This window comes from Hyla sarda, chromosome 7, assembly GCF_029499605.1.
Source record: "Hyla sarda isolate aHylSar1 chromosome 7, aHylSar1.hap1, whole genome shotgun sequence".
In the NCBI taxonomy this organism is placed as follows: Eukaryota; Metazoa; Chordata; class Amphibia; order Anura; family Hylidae; genus Hyla; species Hyla sarda.
In genome coordinates, this window is record NC_079195.1 from 53,138,935 (window position 1) to 53,156,968 (window position 18,034).

At 45.1% G+C, this 18,034-nt stretch overlaps 1 protein-coding gene across 4 annotated transcripts in view; it reads left to right on the plus strand.

Annotated features, from left to right (window-relative positions):
* The window catches only part of LRRC27 (leucine rich repeat containing 27), an 87,436-nt gene that overhangs the window by 31,966 nt on the left and 37,436 nt on the right, over positions 1-18,034 (plus strand). For all 4 annotated transcript variants that reach the window (XR_008846212.1, XM_056529849.1, XM_056529850.1 and 1 more), the window contains exons 5-8: positions 4,420-4,566; positions 6,468-6,699; positions 10,246-10,335; positions 15,654-15,744. Coding sequence is in view for 3 of the 4 variants with exons in the window: in XM_056529849.1 (XP_056385824.1) it covers positions 4,420-4,566; positions 6,468-6,699; positions 10,246-10,335; positions 15,654-15,744 (560 nt within the window). In the remaining variant the exon portion in view is untranslated. The remainder of the gene's footprint in view (positions 1-4,419; positions 4,567-6,467; positions 6,700-10,245; positions 10,336-15,653; positions 15,745-18,034) is intronic.

Below are 18,034 nucleotides of genomic sequence, written 5' to 3' on the forward strand. Positions count from 1 at the left end.
ACTGGCGTTTGACAGATCTTTGGAACAGTGGGCTGTGCAAATGAAAAATAAATTTTTTCATTTTCACGGACCACTGTTCCAAAAATCTGTCAGACACCTGTGGGGCGTAAATGCTCACTGTACCCCTTATTACATTACATGAGGGGTGTAGTTTCCAAAATGGGATCACATGTGGGCATTTATTTTTTTGTGTTTATGTCAGAACCGCTGTAAAATCAGCCACTCCTGTGCAAATCACCAATTTAGACCTCAAATGTACATAGTGCGCTCTCACTCCTGAGCCTTGTTGTGCGCCCGCAGAGCATTTTACGCCCACATATGGGGTATTTCCGTACTCTGAAGAAATTGCGTTACAAATTTTGGGGGTCTTTTTTTCCTTTTAACGCTTGTGAAAATAAAAAGTAAAGGGCAACACCAGCATGTTAGTGTAAAATGTTTAATTTTTTTACACTAACAAGCTGGTGTAGCCCCAACTTTTCCTTTTCATAAGGGGTAAAAGGAGAAAAAGCCCCCCAAAATTTGTAGTGCAATTTCTCCCGAGTACGGAGACACCACATATGTAGCCCTAAACTGTTTCCTTGAAATACGACAGGGCTCCGAAGTGAGAGAGCGCCATGCGCATTTGAGAACTAAATTAGGGATTGCATAGGGGTGGACATAGGGATATTCTACGCCAGTGATTCCCAAACAGCGTGCCTCCAGCTATTGCTAAATTCACAGCATGCCTGGACAGTCAGTGGCTGTCCGGAAATGCTGGGAGTTGTTGTTTTGCAACAGCTGGAGGCTCCATTTTGGAAACACTGCCATACAATACGTTTTTCATTTTTATTGGGGGGGACAGTGTAAGGGGGTGTATATGTAGTGTTTTACCCTTTATTATGTGGTAGTGTAGTGTTTTTAGGGTACATTCACACTGACGTGTTACGAAAAATTTGCCGCAGCCCAAACTTGAAGCAGGAAACTTACTGTAAGCCTGCCCGTGTGAATGTACCCTGTACGTTCACATGGGGGGGGCAAACCTCCAGCTGTTTCAAAACTACAACTCCCAGCATGTACTGACAGACCGTGCATGCTGGGAGTTGTACTTTTGCAACAGCTGGAGACACACTGGTTGGAAAACCTTCAGTTAGGTTCTGTTACCTAACTCAGTATTTTCTAACCAGTGTGCCTCCAGCTGTTGCAAAACTACAACTCCAAGCATGTACTGATCGCCGAAGGGCATGCTGGGAGCTGTAGTTATGCAATAGCTGGAGGTACCCAACTGCAACTCCCAGCATGCCGAGACAGCTGATTGCTGTTTGGACATGCTGGGATTTGCAGTTTTGCAACATCTGGAGGGCTACAGTTTTAGAGAACACTGCAAATTGATCTCCAAACTGGGGTCCTCCAGCTGTTGCAAAACTACAATTCCCAGCATGCCCTGACAGCAAACAGTTGTTTGAGCATGCTAGGAGTTGTAGTTTTGCAAGATCTGGAGGGCTACAGTTTAGGGACCACTATATAGTGGTCTCAAACTGTAGCCCTCCAGCTGTTGCAAAACTACATATTCCAGCATGCCCAAACAGCTGTCTAGGCATGCTGGGAGTTGTAGTTTTGCAACATCTGGAGGGCTACAGTTAGAGACCACTGTATAATGGTCTCAAACTGTACCCTCCAGATGTTGCTAGGCAACTCACCGGCTTTAGTCGGATCCAGCCGCACGTCATCGCCACCCGCCGATCTCCTTCGCCCGCAGCCTCCGTCACCCGCCCGGATCGGTAAGTGGATCTATTGTGGGTGGGCAGGACGGGGAAAACTAAAGTAAACCCCCCCGCGTCTAGACCACCAATAGCAGGCATAGGAGGGGTGGCAACCCTGCCACCTCACTCCTATCGCATCAGGGGGATCCTGGGTGTCTTAGACACCCACGATCCCCCTTATATTCCGGGTCACCGGGTCACTATAGACCCGTAATGACCCGGAATCGCGCAAATCGCAAGTGTGATGACCCCCCTGGGCATTTGCACGGGATGCCTGCTGAATGATTTCAGCAGGCATCCCACTCCGATCCCCGCCCGGCGCACGGCGGGGACTAGAACTGCCAATGACGTAAATGTACGTCCCTGGTCCTTAAGACCCAGGGTGTCGGGACGTACCGTTACGTCATGGGTCCTGTAGGGGTTAAAGGGGTACTCCACTGGCCAGCGTTCAGAACATTTAGTTCCGAACGCTGTGTGCGTGATGCAGGGGTCGGCCATGCCCCCTTGTGATGCCACACCCCGCCCCTCAATGCAAGTCTTTGGGAGGGGGCGTGGCTGCTGCCACGCCCCCTCCCATAGACTTGCATTGAGGGGCGGGGCATGACAAGGGGGCGTGATCGACCCCCACAGCACGCACACAGCGTTCGTAACTAAATGTTCCTAGCGCTGGCCAGTGGAGTACCCCTTTAAGGGTCATGAACAGCTAGCACATCTGTAACTTCTGTTGTTACTCTATGATAGGAGTCCGATCATGTCCCAGTAGATACAAATTTTGGTGATAATAGGAACTCGATCCATCCCTCATTGGAATTCTCTGCTACATTTTAGTACCATTAAAATTCAGTAGACATTAGTCGAAAAGTTAGAAGAAATTAACTAAACTACATATTAATTTGGTATATTTCCCTTCCAAATTCAGAAAAGCAACTAAACATGTTCCCATAGAAAATGATTATAGATATTGTGCTTCTTGTTCTTGAACCCCCCCAATATCCAGTACCGCACATCAGCCTCTGGGGTGCTGCGGTGTTACTGCCTGGTAAGTGTTGGTAAGCAGCTTGCACATTCTGTATTAACATCAGTATTTTGGGTTTTTTAATCCTTCTAAAGTCATTTAAATTTCAATAAAACCATTAATAGAGTTTTGCCAGTTCCATTTGCGGAGACGTGACGCTGATGGCTATGGTTCCCCCGTTTTCCATACGTCGTAACAGTTAAGATTAATTGCAGCCATTTTCTGTGCTGCTGAGCATGAATGTTTGCTAATGCATTCTGGCAATTGTATTTCCCCGTGCAGAACTTTGTGTATATACACAGTTGCCCAAATGTACTTCATACTGTGACAATATAATATAGTTTTTTGTTTCTTTGTTGCATTATGAAAACTGGTTTATGGAAAGAAATATACTTTAACCCCTTCAGGGGGGATTCAGCAGCTTTGCTGGTCATAAGTACAGTTATACTACCAAGTAGGTTACAAGGCAGGGCAAGGGTCAGAGTTTAGGAGCAGTAGAGTTTACCTTTTTATTTTTTTATTTATTTAAAGGTGTACTCCGCTGCTCAGCATTTGGAACAAATGCTGGAGCCGGTGCCAGGAGCTTGTGATGTCATAGCCCCGCCCCCATGATGTCATACCCCGCCCCCTAATTGCAAGTCTATGAGAGGGGGCGTGACACGCCTCCTCCCATAGACTTGCATTGAGGGGGGGTGGCATGACATCATGAAGGGGCGGAGCTATGCCGACTCCGGCTGAGCAGCAGAGTACCCCTTTAAACTATCTTTTTAGGGTAATATTTTTAGAATTGGGTAGGGAAACAGGGATACCAAATTTAAAGCAGACCTGACAGCAAGAATAATTGAGTTTAAAGGGGTACTCCGGCCCTGAGACATCTTATCCCCTATCCAAAGGATAGGGGATAAGATGTCTTACCGCAGGGGGCCCGCCGCCCAGCTCACAAACAGCCGGGTGGCGACCACGGGGCCGGAGTATCGTGACGTCACGATTCCGCCCCCGTGTGACATCACCCCGCCCCCGCTATGCAAGTCTATGAGAGGGGGCGTGACAGCCGTGACATCACAATACTCCAGCCCCGTGGTCACCACCCGGCTGTTTGCGAGCTGGAACCCTGGTGTGCAGCTCAAACAGGTGGGTGGTGAATGCAAGATTCCGGGTGGTACAGGACCCCCGCGGTGAGACATCTTATCCCCTATCCTTTGGATTACCCCTTTAAATAAGTACATGGCTAAAAAAAACTAATCATCAAAGTTCCAGGCATATTTTTCTTTTCGCCACAGTCCTTTCCAGTGCCTTTATGTTATTATGCAGATAAGGCTCCAAATCCGAGGGTGCCCATCTCCTCTATATTTTGTGGCTGTCAGTCAAATGGGTAAGACAGATTCAAGTGGGCCTGGGTCGCCCCCCTCCATACATCTCACATGGAGGGACCATGTCAGAGGCTGCTTTATCGGTTGTTGATATGCCTCCATTCATGAGGAGAGCTGGGCACTGTATGGGAGATTGTGGGGCGTCCCAGCAATTGGACCCCCGCAATCTGAGACTTATTACCTATCCTTAGGGCAGGGGATACATTTTCCTAACCCGGAGTACTCCTTTAAAGTTTGTACATTCAGATTCCAGGATTTGAATCCCCGTTAAATCCTATTTCTTTTTCATTTGCAGGTGACTTGTCTACACTTAAAGCCTTGAATCTAAGACATTGTCCTCTTGAGTTTCCACCAGAAGAAATTGTTTACAAAGGTCTTGCATCCATATTATCTTTTCTACGTAGCTTTAAAAAGGAGGAGGATCCTGAATCCATTGTGTCAGGTAAGGTGACTCAGCTTTGTGGTATAAGTATACATATTTAGTTATATGCCTGTAGAACAGGTCCCCTATGATTACATAGCAGGAACCCTTCATTACTTGGGCCTCCGGAAGGTTCTGTTCTCTTCCTCAAGCACGGCACGCACAGTTATTGCCTCCATCATAAGTTGATGACAGATGCACTTGAATATGGTTTTTCATGCTTCTTTGTAAAAATGACAAGAACATATGGCATGAATGAATACAGCCTTAGTGTTCATGCACATGGCAAAGCTACATACTTGGATCCTGTACACATAGATGGAGTCCCTATGGTCCATGTTAGGGCTGCACGATATATCACAATCACATCACAATTTTTGTATTTTGCGGTATGTCGATTCCACCCTTCGCAAAATGTTGTTATTACGTACGCAATGCTGTAAGTAGTAAGAGTGAGCCGTACGCTTGAGGAGCCAGGTCGCACTGCAGAGGATCCGACAATCAGGTGAAACACGGGAGCTGACAAACAGGTGAAACATTGAAGCTGAGCCTGGTTCTGATGGGGGCCGGGCCCCTCCAGCGTGCGTCTCCCTGTTACCCCTCCCAGCAGTGCCTAGGGCTGGGAGGAGGTGACTTAACCCTTCCACGACTGGCAGCCGTATATATTTATATACGGTGCAGCCTTGTGGCAGATCTATGACTCAAGCTCAGGAGCTGAGCTTGCTTCATACTTACTAATGCTAGACATTACCGATCAGGGTGATGTCCGCCATTAACTCTTTACACTTCACAATCAAACTTTATGAAGGCGTCTAAAATGTTCAAAATCAAGTGCTGGTAGCTCAGTGGAGCGGAGTAAATTGCGGGTCCCATTTAGCTGGCTGGGCGAAGGGTCCCTACCTTTCTCCTTCCCGTCAGATCGGCACTCCAATTATGTAGGCAAGCCTTAGCACAGCATTGATCAGTGTCTGCAATTAAAAGATTGCATGCAATAGTCTCCAATGGCAGTTTCTTCCTAACAGTATACCTCCAGCTGTCTGGGCATGCTAAGAGTTTTAGTTTTGCAGCAACTGGAGACACACTGTAGGACCACATGTAGGACCACGGACTGCTGTCTACTCTTTGTTTTAGAGATATCTCTTTTTAGGCTGATAATCCTTAGTCATGTTTCAAGGCTCTTTTATGAGTCAGACATGGACTTACAGGATAGCTGCCTCCAATAGGCTTTCTTCCTTATGTAGGGAAGCTAATTTGTATACCTTTTACCCAGTCTACATTGCCTGGCCTATAGACTTGCTACATTGGCTGGTAGTATTGTCAAAGAGAAACAACTACCCTCTTAGATCCACGGTACAGCATTCACTGAAAAAAAATCTCTGTTTACTCCTGTATACTTCACAAATGTGATTTTTATATTTCCCACACCTGTTACTTGCCCCAGGTGAGTTTAAAGGAGCATCACATGCTTGAAACAATCTTATTTTTACACAATTTTGAAAGGGTGCCAATAATTTTGTCCAGCCCATTTTTGGAGTTTGGTGACATTATGTCCAATTTGCTTTTTTTCCTCCCTTTTTTGGTTGAGTTCCAATACAAACAAAGGGAATAAACATGTGTATAGCAAAACATGTGTTACTGCAATCCTTTTCTGTGAGAAACGCTTCATTTTCTAGAAAAAATTCAAGGGTGCCAACATTTACGGCCATGACTGTATAATGTATCCTTTTGCAGTCTATGGGTGTTCCAATATGGATTTGTACTACTTGGATTCATAGTAAATTTCTGAGATATGTGAACAATAAGTCATGAGTTGCTGACACAGCCATGCATTGTACTTGGCATTGACCCGTACACGCTGTGATTCTTTGTATCTTATTATTATCATTAAAGTAAGACAACACTTCAATGTTTCCTTCCAAAAGAATTACCCCCTGTTGAGAAACTGAATCTGAAAGAATTGAGGTCCAGCATGGATCTCTCAGGCGATTGGTCAAGCAGTGAAGAGAAGAAGCACTTTGAGATGCTGAAACATAAAATAGAGGAGAAACAAATGGAAGAAATGGATCAGAGTGAACTCCTTACCTGTCATAGGAAACCTCAGAACACGAGGGACCCTGTAAAAGGAACAGGGTGGAAATTTTTCACTGAATCAAGGTAAATCAGACATAAAACCCTGAAAAAAAACACGCTGTAGGTGCACATACACTTCTTTTAGTAGCTGTCTTCTGAACATTCTCTTAGCCGGCAGCTATCTATCTCACACCTCATTCACATGAACGGCTTTGTACACTGAGGACAAGCAGGGCTCTGTACACTGAGGACAAGCAGGGTTTTGTGCAGTGAGGACAAGCAAGGCTCTGTACACTGAGGACAAGTAGGGCCCTGTACACTGAGGACAAGCAGGGCTCTGTACACTGAGGACAAGCAGGGCTCTGTACACTGAGGACAAGCAGGGCTCTGTACACTGAGGACAAGCAGGGCTCTGTACACTGAGGACAAGCAGGGCTCTGTACACTGAGGACAAGCAGGGCTCTGTACACTGAGGACAAGCAGGGCTCTGTACACTGAGGACAAGCAGGGCTCTGTACACTGAGGACAAGCAGGGCTCTGTACACTGAGGACAAGCAGGGCTCTGTACACTGAGGACAAGCAGGGTTTTGTGCAGTGAGGACAAGCAGGGCTTTGTACACTGAGGGCAAGTGGGGCTCTGTACTCTGAGGACAAGCAGGCCTCACACAGCAGGATGATTGTTAAGCCAGGAGCCTGCACAGAGCCTGCTTCTCCTGCCCTCACTTCCTGTATTTGGTCTCCGCACACAGACACACAGGCAGTAGCTGCAGGGACAACAATTTTTTTACCCAAAAAATACACATTTGTTAACCAATGTATATTACAAATATACATATAATAGTATTATCTACATTATATGAAAAGTTTTTTCTAATGACAGGAACACTTTAAACAATTGAGGCACTGCTGTAGGTGCACATACCCTTCTTTTAGTAGCTGTCTTCTGAACATTCTCTTAGCCGGCAGCTATCTATCTCACACCTCATTTACATGAACGCTCAGCCATTGGCATATGGTTCTGGCAACAAGCCCAATCCTGTTGAGGGAGTCAGAAGGCCCCATACAAATTGGATGGTTAAACGGTATTGTTGAAATCAGTGTGTTTGGTCAACTTTTGTCTAATGTGACTGTGTGTCTGAAAGGGCTATTTCAGCAATAGAACTTATCCTTTATCCACAGAATAGGGGATAAGTGTCTTATCGTGGTGACCCACCACAATGGCAAGAATAGGGACCTAACTGAATGAAAGTGTGGATCGGCACATGCACCCAGCCACTTTATTCATTCTCCATGGAACCTCTAGAGATTGCCAAATGCTGTACTCGGCCATCTTTGGAGATTCTATAGAGAATGAATGGAGCACCTGCCAGCTCACTAGTCCATTCGGCAGAGATTTTGGACCCCCCCTCGATCAGGCACTTATTCCCTATCCTTTCTATGAGGGATATGTTTGTATCACTGGAATGCCCCTTTAAAGGGGTACTCCACCCCTAGACATCTTATCCCCTATCCAAAGGATAGTGGATTAGATGTCTGATCGCTGGGAACCCCCGCGATCTCTCCTGCAGCACCCCCTGTCATCTGGTGCACAGAGTAAACTTTGCTCCATGCCTGATGACTGGCGATGCAGGGGTCGGAGGCTTGTGACATCGCGGCCCCGCCCCCTCAAGTCTAAGGGATTGGGCGTGGCGTCTGTGATCCGACATCTTATCCCTTATCTTTTGGATAGGGGATAAGATATCTAGGGGCGGAGTACCCCTTTAAGATATTTGACTTAAAAAGAGGAGAGACATAGTGTTAATTATTGTTGAGTATGGCTTTTTAAGGTGCTCATACAAAATATTTTAGGTGATGAAAACTTGTTTTTAACCCAAAGGTTTGTTCAACAGGTTAAATTTAATGAAGAACAATTATTTTAGCCGACTAATGAGACATTCTCATTATCTGGAAAGATGTCGCGTTTAAAGTTATTTTTTCAGCAAAGGTCTATTACACTAGTGTAATAAATGCTATGTTTTACATGAATAATTGGGGCCCTCTTGGGGGAATAGGGATGCTGACTTAAAGGGGTACTACCATCTCACCAGCAGAGATCCTTGACCCACTCCATTCTGGTTGTGGCCGCCAACTCTGGATGGGATGCCAATAACAAACGAGGTGGCTGGATTGCACAATTTACTCCTATTGAGTCCCATCAAGTCCAATTGATCCCAAAAAATAGAGAGCACCAACAACAAAAATATATGTTTTTTTTTTTTTTTATTAGAGTCACAAGTTAAAAACACCAATAAAATGCATGCAAAGCATTAATAGGGTACATGATACACTTGTGAAAGAAATATGCAGTGGTGAAAAGTAAGTGTGACATGGCAAAGAGGATACAGTAGATCAATCTAATAACCCAGCTGAAAACAGTGTATGGCAGACTAAAATAGTCCCGCAGAAAACGTACACAGCAATGAAAGGTCAAAAGAAAGCAGACAGAAAATAATGGGCACATGAACCAAAGTACTGAAGAATATGACATTTCCCAGCCATGTATAGTAGCACAGACCCACCACATGTGTACCCAACAGACATTCCGCTGTCTAATTGCTTTGTCAGGGGCTGGTAAATGTCATATTCTTCAGTACTTTGGTTCATGCGCCCATTGCCTTCTGTCTGCTTTCTTTTGACCCTTCAGTACTGTGTAGGTTTTCTGCAGGACTATTTTAGTCTGTCATATGTAGTTTTCAGCTGGGTTATTGATCTACTGTATCCTGTCACACTTACTTTTCACCCCTGCATATTTCTTCCTATTGACCTTAATGGGAGTTAAAGGGGTACTCCGCTGCTCAGCATTTGGAACAAACTGTTCCGAACGCGGGAGCCTGCACCTGGAGTTTGTGACGTCATAGCCCCTCCCCTTCATGACGCAAGTCTATGGGAGGGGGCGTGACAGCTGTTACGCCCCCTCCCATAGACTTGCATTGAGGGGGCAGGGCGTGATGTCACGAGCTCCCGGCTCCAGCGTTCGAAACTATTTGTTCCAAATGCTGAGCAGCGGAGTACCCCTTTAAGAAATGTACCCCAGGTTGGGAACTGCTGTTCTAGGAGATAGGTACCTGGGCACAACAAACAAAACTCAGAGGCTTATCCTCACAGCCAAAATCCATATTGATTATTTCTAACTATCTATGCTTAGCAGTGCTGGACGACTCCTCTGTGTGGGTTGTTCCTGTTGCTGTAAGAACTGTAGTATTTCCATCTGAAAACCTTAATAAGCTCTTTTGAAATTAAAGTTTTTTTTTTTCCACCGTGAACTATATGTTGCATATTGACAGCTTCTGGGGCCCGAACCATTGGAGATACTATAAATGTCTATGGTAGGAAAATTCCTTTGTAAACTCCATGGACCATTTCAGAGACTATAGATGCAGAAAACACAGTCCTCATTGCTGTGAATGGTGACATTATTAGGAGGGAAATATGGAAGGAAGGCGACAATTACAGCGCCTAGAAGTTTATTTCAAGCTGAGTATTTTATGAGTTCATTTTTATACAGCTTTAATTCCTCAAGCAGCTCATGTTAAGGCTCCGCCAATGCTGACATTCACTGTGAAAATCATCTTTTTTTGGAAATTTCTCTAGACCTGCAATGCTTGTAGAAAGAAGAAAGTCAGAAGCTGACAGACAGGCCGAAGAGAAGGAAAGGCTAGCCATGGTTCTTCAGAAGCAGAGGTGAGTTATGGCTCATGGATGTGTCTCTTAGCTTTGTGAAAGCAGGAAACTCATCGGGCACATATTGTCTTCAAGGGTTTTATGGCTAGGGATTCATGACCCCCATCAGTTAGTTTAGAAAGAGTCTCGGTCTCTTCAGAGGACACGTCTGTGTATTAGGCCCCTTTCACACTATAAATTCATCCATTTTAAAGACCTGTTATAATGTTCCGATATGAAAACCCTTAAAATCGGCCGTTAAACGTCCTTTACAAAATCCCATTATAGTCTATGGGATTTTTACATTATCCGCTTTAACCCGTCATAGCCCGTTATTAATAACGGATGTACATAAGTGCATGTACTATTTTTCCCGTTACTTACTCCCATCACAAAATAATGTCCGTTATGAGTAACGGGCTATGATGGGTTAAAACGGAGAATGTAAAAATCCCATAGACTATAATGGGATTTTGTAACGGCCGTATGGGATTTTAATGGTTTTCATAACGGAACATTATAACGGGTCTTTAAAACGGATGAATTTATAGTGTGAAAGGGGCCTTTCATGGACAGCACTTTAATTATCATCTGATGGCACTGTTGGGGAATTTAATCCTTAACCCCTTAATGACCAAGCCCATTTTCACCTTAAGGACCAGGCCAATTTTATTTTTGCATTTTCTTTTTTTCCTCCTCGCCTTCTAAAATCCATAACTCTTTTATATTTCCATCTACAGACCCATATAAGGACTTGTTTTTTGCGTGACCAATTGTACTTTGTAATGAAAACTCTCATTTTACCATAAAATGTACGCCGAACCCCCCAAAAAATATTTTTAGGAAGGAAATTTAAATGAAAACCAAAATTTTGCACATTTTGGAGGGGTTCGTTTTCACACTGTACAATTTACGGTAAAAATGACATGTGTTCTTTATTCTGTGGGTCAATACGATTAAAATGATACCCATGGCTAGATACTTTTATATTTTTGTACCGCTTAAAAAAAATCTAAAACTTTTTGTACAAAATCAGTAATCTAAAATCGCCCTATTTTGACCACCTATAACTTTTTCATTTTTCCGTATATAGGGCGGTATGAGGACTCATTTTTGGCGCCGTCATCTGTACTTTTTTTTAGATACTACATTTGCATATATAAAACTTTTAGATAATTTTTTATCATTTTTTTTTTTTATGTGACAAAAAAGCAGCATTTTTGGACTTTTTAAATTTTTTACGTTTACGCCATTCACCGTACGGGATCATTAACATTATATTTTGATAGTTGGGACATTTACGCAGGCGGTGATACCAAATACGTTTATTAAAAAAAAAAAACGCTTTTTGGGGGTAAAATGGGAAAAACGGATAATTTTCATTTTAATTGGGGGAGGGGATTTTTCACTTTTTTTTTACTTTTTATTTTTACATCTTTCAATTTTTTTTTAACACTTTTTATGTCCCCATAGGGGACTATCTATAGCAATCCTTTGATTGCTAATACTGTGCAGTGCTATGCATAGGACACACACTGCTCAGTAGTATCGGCTATCTTCTGCTCTGGTTTGCTCGATCTCAGACCAGAGCAGAAGACCCCGGGAGACGGCCAGAGCCAGGTGAGGGGACCTCCGGCCGCCATGCTGGATGATCGGATGGCCGCGGCAGCGCTGCGGGCGATCCAATCATCCAATCAAAGTACCGCAATGCCGCAGATGCCGTGATCTGTATTGATCACGGCATCTGAGGGGTTAATGGCGGACAGCCATGCGATCACGGATGTCGTCCATTACGGGCGGGTCCCCGGCTGCTGCTAGCTTCCGAAACCTGCCGTGTATGACGCTAGCACCTTTCCGACGCTCGTGGTCATACACAGGACGTAAATGTATGTCCTGGTGCGGGAAGTGCCGCCAAACCAGGACGTACATTTACGTCCGTGGTCGATAAGGGGTTAATGTATGTTCTTTAATGACTAGGTAATTGTTTTCCTTTCTTTATAATTGTATTTAATGGGGTACTCCGCCGGAAAACATTTTTTTAAATCAACTGATGCCAGAAAGTTAAATAGATTTGTAAATTACTCCTGTTTAAAAATCTTAATCCTTCCAGTACTTATCAGCTGCTGTATGCTCCAGAGGAAGTTCTTTTCTTTTTTAATTTATTTTCTGTCTGACCACAGTGCTCTCTGCTGACAGCTCTGTCCTTGTCAGGAACTGTCCAGAGCAGGATAAGTTTGCTATCAGGATTTGCTCCTACTCTGGACAGTTCCTAAATTGGTCAGAGGTGTCAGCAGAGAGCACTGTGGACAGACAGAAAGGAAATCCAAAGATAAAAGAACTTCCTTTGCAGCATACAGAAGCTAAGTACTTGAAGGATTACGATTTTTAAAAGAAGTAAATTACAAATCGGTTTGACTTTCTGGCACCAGTTGATTAAAAAAAATAAAAAAAAATAAATAAAAAAGGTTTCCAGCGGAGTACCCCTTTAATGGCTTACTATTATAACAATAGTAATAGTATTTTTATTTTTTCTTCAAAGAAGCCATATCATTATCTTTTCTTTCAGGAAGAGCTGTATTTTTGTATTATTAGTATGAACAAGGTTGTTAATCATTGTGTTTGAGTGTGGTGGTCAGGACTCTACTTTCTACCCAGAAATCCAGTGCTGAACCACGTAGCTCCAAGTTGGGATCCCAAACTGTGAATTTTATGAGCTGGCTAGAAACTTGTATTGAAATAGTCATTGAGGCAAGAAACTAAACATAACTTGATCCTTCATTACCGTGTATACTCGAGTATAAGCCGAGTTTTTCAGCACGATTTTTCGTGCTGAAAACACCCCCCTCGGCTTATACTCGAGTGAACTCTCCACCCGCAGTGGTCTTCAACCTGCGGACCTCCAGAGGTTTCAAAACTACAACTCCCAGCAAGCCCGGGCAGCCATCGGCTGTCCGGGCTTGCTGGGAGTTATAGTTTTGAAACCTCCGGAGGTCCGCAGGTTGAAGACCACTGCGGCCTTCGACATCATCCAGCCCCCTCTCACCCCCCTTTAGTTCTGTACAGTACTCACCTCCGCTCGGCGATGGCCGGTCCTGCAGGGCTGTCCGGAGAGGAGGTGGTCCGGTGGGATAGGGGTTTCGGGCTGCTATCTTCACCGGGGAGGCCTCTTCTAAGTGCTTCGGGCCCGGCCCCAGAATAGTCACGTTACCTTGACAACGACGCAGAGGTACGTTCATTGCCAACGTACTTCTGCGTCATTGTCAAGGCAACGCCTCTATTCCGGGCCCACAGCGCGGAGAAGAGTCGCCCCCAGTGAAGATAGCAGCCCGGAACCACTATCCCACCGGACCACCTCCTCACCGGACAGTCCTGCAGGACCGGACCAGCGCCGAGCGGAGGTGAGTACTGTACAGAACTAAAGGGGGGCGAGAGGGGGCTGGATGATGTCGAAGGCCGCAGTGGTCTTCAACCTGCGGACCTCCGGAGGTTTCAAAACTACAACTCCCAGCAAGCCCGGACAGCCGATGGCTGCTCGGGCTTGCTGGGAGTTGTAGTTTTGAAACCTCTGGAGGTCCGCAGGTTGAAGACCACTGCGGGCGGATGATGACAAGAGGATGATGAAGGGGGGGGGGGATGATGAAGGGGGGGTGTGGGATGATGAAGGGGGGTGTGTGGGATGATGACAAGGGGATGATGAAGGGGGGGGGTGTGGGATGATTACAAGGGGATGATGAAGGGGGTGGGGATGATGACAAGGGGATGATGAAGGGGGGTGGGGATGATGAAGGGGGGTGTGTGGGATGATGATGAAGGGGGGTGGGGATGATGACAAGGGAATGATGAAGGGGGGGTGTGGGATGATGACAAGGGGATGATGACAGGTGATGATGATGAGGGTCTGGATGATGACAGGCGGTGATGATGATGAGGATGTTAATGACGGGGGTCTGGATGATGACAGGGGGGGATGATGTATTTCCCACCCTAGGCTTATACTCGAGTCAATAACTTTTCCTGGGATTTTGGGTTGAAATTAGGGGCCTCGGCTTATACTCGGGTCGGCTTATACTCGAGTATATACGGTATCTAATATGAGAAAACACACACTTTTCGCCCATGCAAAAGAAACCCAACCTGCTGCTGCCATAAAGTCTCTTGTGCGCTGCTCCGCTCTATAATGTGTCAAAATACACAAGCTGTCATTTTTGTAGGACTAGTGTGAAAAAAAAAAGGAATTCAAACAAATTTCTACATCAGCTCCAGAAATGTTATAATATAAAGGCCCTAAAGGTATAAAATACAGATAGTACTTGAGTTAGAATTTGAAATAAAAAGAAAAAATTCACAAGAATTCAAAATTGTACTTTTTTTTTTTTTTTTTTTTTTTTTAAACATCACTTTGTTAAAGGGGTACTTCACTGCAATGTAGAAAAATATATAAACACATGTGTTACAGTAATAAATGGGTGAAAAACACCTTTATGGGGGGGTGGGGGGGGGGGTTGTCACTGAGATGCCAGATGTCTATGGGAAATCTGGTAAATATATTGATTGTGTTACTCTTTGCTGCAGAGTTTGTTAGGGACTTTTATACATCCTGCTGCTGGACCAATGTGATGGTGAAGTATGATTTAATTGTCTGGCAGGCAAGAACAGAAAATACTTGCAGGGGAGATATGAGGTTGAGATATGAGGACGGGATATGAGGGCGGGATATAAGGACAGGATTTGAGGACGGGATATGATGGCGGGATATGAGGACATGATATGAGGGCGGGATATGAGGTCAGGATATGAGGTCGGGATTTGAGGACGGGATATGAGGGCAGGATATGAGCTCGGGATATGAGGTCAGGATATGAGGGCGGGATATGAGGACGGGATTTGAGGACGGGAAATGAGGGCGGGATATGAGGGCAGGATATGAGGTCGGGATATGAGGGCGGGAAATGAGGGCGGGATATGAGGGCGGGATATGAGGGCGGGATATGAGGACGGGATATGAGGACGGGAAATGAGGGCGGCATATGAGGGCAGGATATGAGGTCGGGATATGAGGACGGGATATGAGTCGGGATATGAGAACAACAGCATCATTAATGCTTTTCCTTTTCCACAAGGTTTTGGTAGGTAAAACGGGCAACCCCAGGTCCTCATCTTGTATATAATACCATACACAATAACAAAACATAGAGGCAGAAGGTACTTCGATAAGGCAGGATAGTCACAATGGTCACTCTTTCATTTGCAGCTTTTTGTGTTGTAGCTTTATAACTGCACTTTAGGTCAATGATCCAAGGTTAAAATAAGACATCTTCCAATGTTATTTTTCTTGTAAGGAATGAAAAAATTCTCAAAGACTGGCAACAACAGACCAAGCTCATGCAAGATCACAAAGCAAGAAGCAAGACGAAAACAAAAAATCATGAGGTATATACTATATACACTGTGACCAATACAAGACTGTACAAGAGACAAGACGAGACAGGGCCACCAGAGGGCACTGTGGTATCGTATGCGTGATTGCTAGAGGTTGGAGATCATTGCCTTGACATTTCAGTCATCTTTATTTTCCTACATTAGACAAAATAGAGTTGTTTTATATAGGAAACTAAATTTGGCTATACACATTAGACAAACGTTGGTGGAACTCTCTAGTCGAAAATCGTCTGTGTGTGAGGGTGTCCAGAATGTGTGTCCCCTGTGGACTAGGGGTAGATAGACAGAAGGATTAGGAATGTTGGATTTTAACATGCCTAATAACTTATTTTAAAGCGGGATAAGCAACAATCAAAGGTGTCTGGCAGCAGCTTGAGGCCATGTTCACACATCCAGAATGTCCGCATGGAAAATCTCTGTGCGGACATTCCGCAGACTGCGGACGCCAAGAGTTCAGCCAAAAGAAAAAAAAATGCCATTGTCTTAATATGCTTACATTTTTTTAAAAACATAGTGACCCCCAAACCACACACAAACATGAGTGAAAAAAAACGTCAAAGGAAAAGAATGCCAAGTGGGTTTGGCGTTTCATAATTCCCTATTGACTTTCAGCAAACATCTGGTGTTTTTTTCATCACAAAAATGCTGTGTGGCTTTTGTGGGGGTCTTTTTATTTTTTTCTTATAAAAACCATTGGAAACCTAGACTCACAGATTCTATCATCCTTGTCTTTCCTAGATGTGTGTGAACTAGAGTTTCTAGAACAGTGGTTCTTAACCCCAGGGGTTCGGTGAGTCAGTCCCGGGGGTTCGGCGGGGGAGGACAGGCAAACCAAGCAATTGTTTGGGGCCCCCGAGCTGGCCCGGGGCCCCAAGCAGAGCAGGTGTTTGCCCGTCCTGTAGCGATGGGGCAATTCCCACCATCACTATTCACTCCCTGCGTCCCGTGCGTGCGCCCATGGAAACGAAGGCGCCGAGGACCGGAGGAAAGAGAAGGAGGAAGACGCGTGCTAGCCAGCTTGGTAAGTGACCAGCGGCACGTCATCTTTGGTGCTCCGACCACCGGTCCCGAGACCTACTGCTATAGCCGGAGCGGTGGTCGGAGCACTGAAGTGGGCAGTACACAGGCATACAGCCTCCAGCCATACACTGTATATGGCTGAAGGCTGTATGTCTGTGGGGGAACACTGCCTACATCAGTGGTCTTCAACCTGTGGACCTCCAGATGTTGCAAAACTACAACTCTGCAACATCTGGAGGTCGGCAGGTTGAAGACCACTGGCCTACATAATGTGGGGAAACACTGACTGCCTAATGTGTGGGAACACTGCCTGCCTAATGTGGGGGAACACTGTCTGCCTAATGTGGGGGAACACTGTCTGCCTAATGTGGAGGAACACTGTCTGCCTAATGTGGGGGAACTCTGCCTGCCTAATGTGGGGGAACACTACCTGCCTAATGTGGGGGGAACACTGCCTGCCTAATGTGGGGGAACACTGCCTGCCTAATGTGGGGGAACACTGCCTGCCTAATGTGGGAGAACACTGCCTGCCTAATGTGGGGGGAACACTGCCTGCCTAATGTGGGGGAACACTGCCATTGTTGCGATAAGACATGAGAGTGGCACTTGCCAAGGTAAAGCCGCGCATTTCTGAACTGGTCTCCTAAAGACAACAGCAGAAGTCACACTGATTTGCAGTAAATATTCATTATGTTTTTGTGTGAAAATCATGTTTTCATGGTTTTGTTCTTTGTTCTTAATGGTTTTGTTCATTTTGTGCACCTATGTATAAATATATACTTAAATATATACCTCCTATGTTTTGAATTTGAAAAAATCATATTTTATTTTTCCAATTAAAGGACATGTCCGGTGCTTACTTTTCTTATTGTATCCGTTCCGGGCTGCAGAAAAAAGAAAATAAGCTTCCTCTTGCCTGCCTACGCTCCCCCGGTACTCCGGTACAGGCGTTCGGTCCCCGGGCTGTATTCTTCTTACTTCCTGTTAGCCCGACACGTCACACGGAGCTTCAGCCTATCACCGACCGAGGCGGGACATCGTGCCGGGCTAACAGGAAGTAAGAAGAATACAGCCCGGGGACCGAACACTGGTACTGAAGCACCGGGGCAGCCTAGGCAGGTAAGAGAACATTTGTTTTCTTTTATTTTTCAGCCCGGAACGGATAAAATAAGAAAAGTGAGCACCGTACATCTCCTTTAAGAGGGGTTTGGTGAATGCGCATATCAAACTGGTGGGGTTCAGTACCTCCAACAAGGTTAAG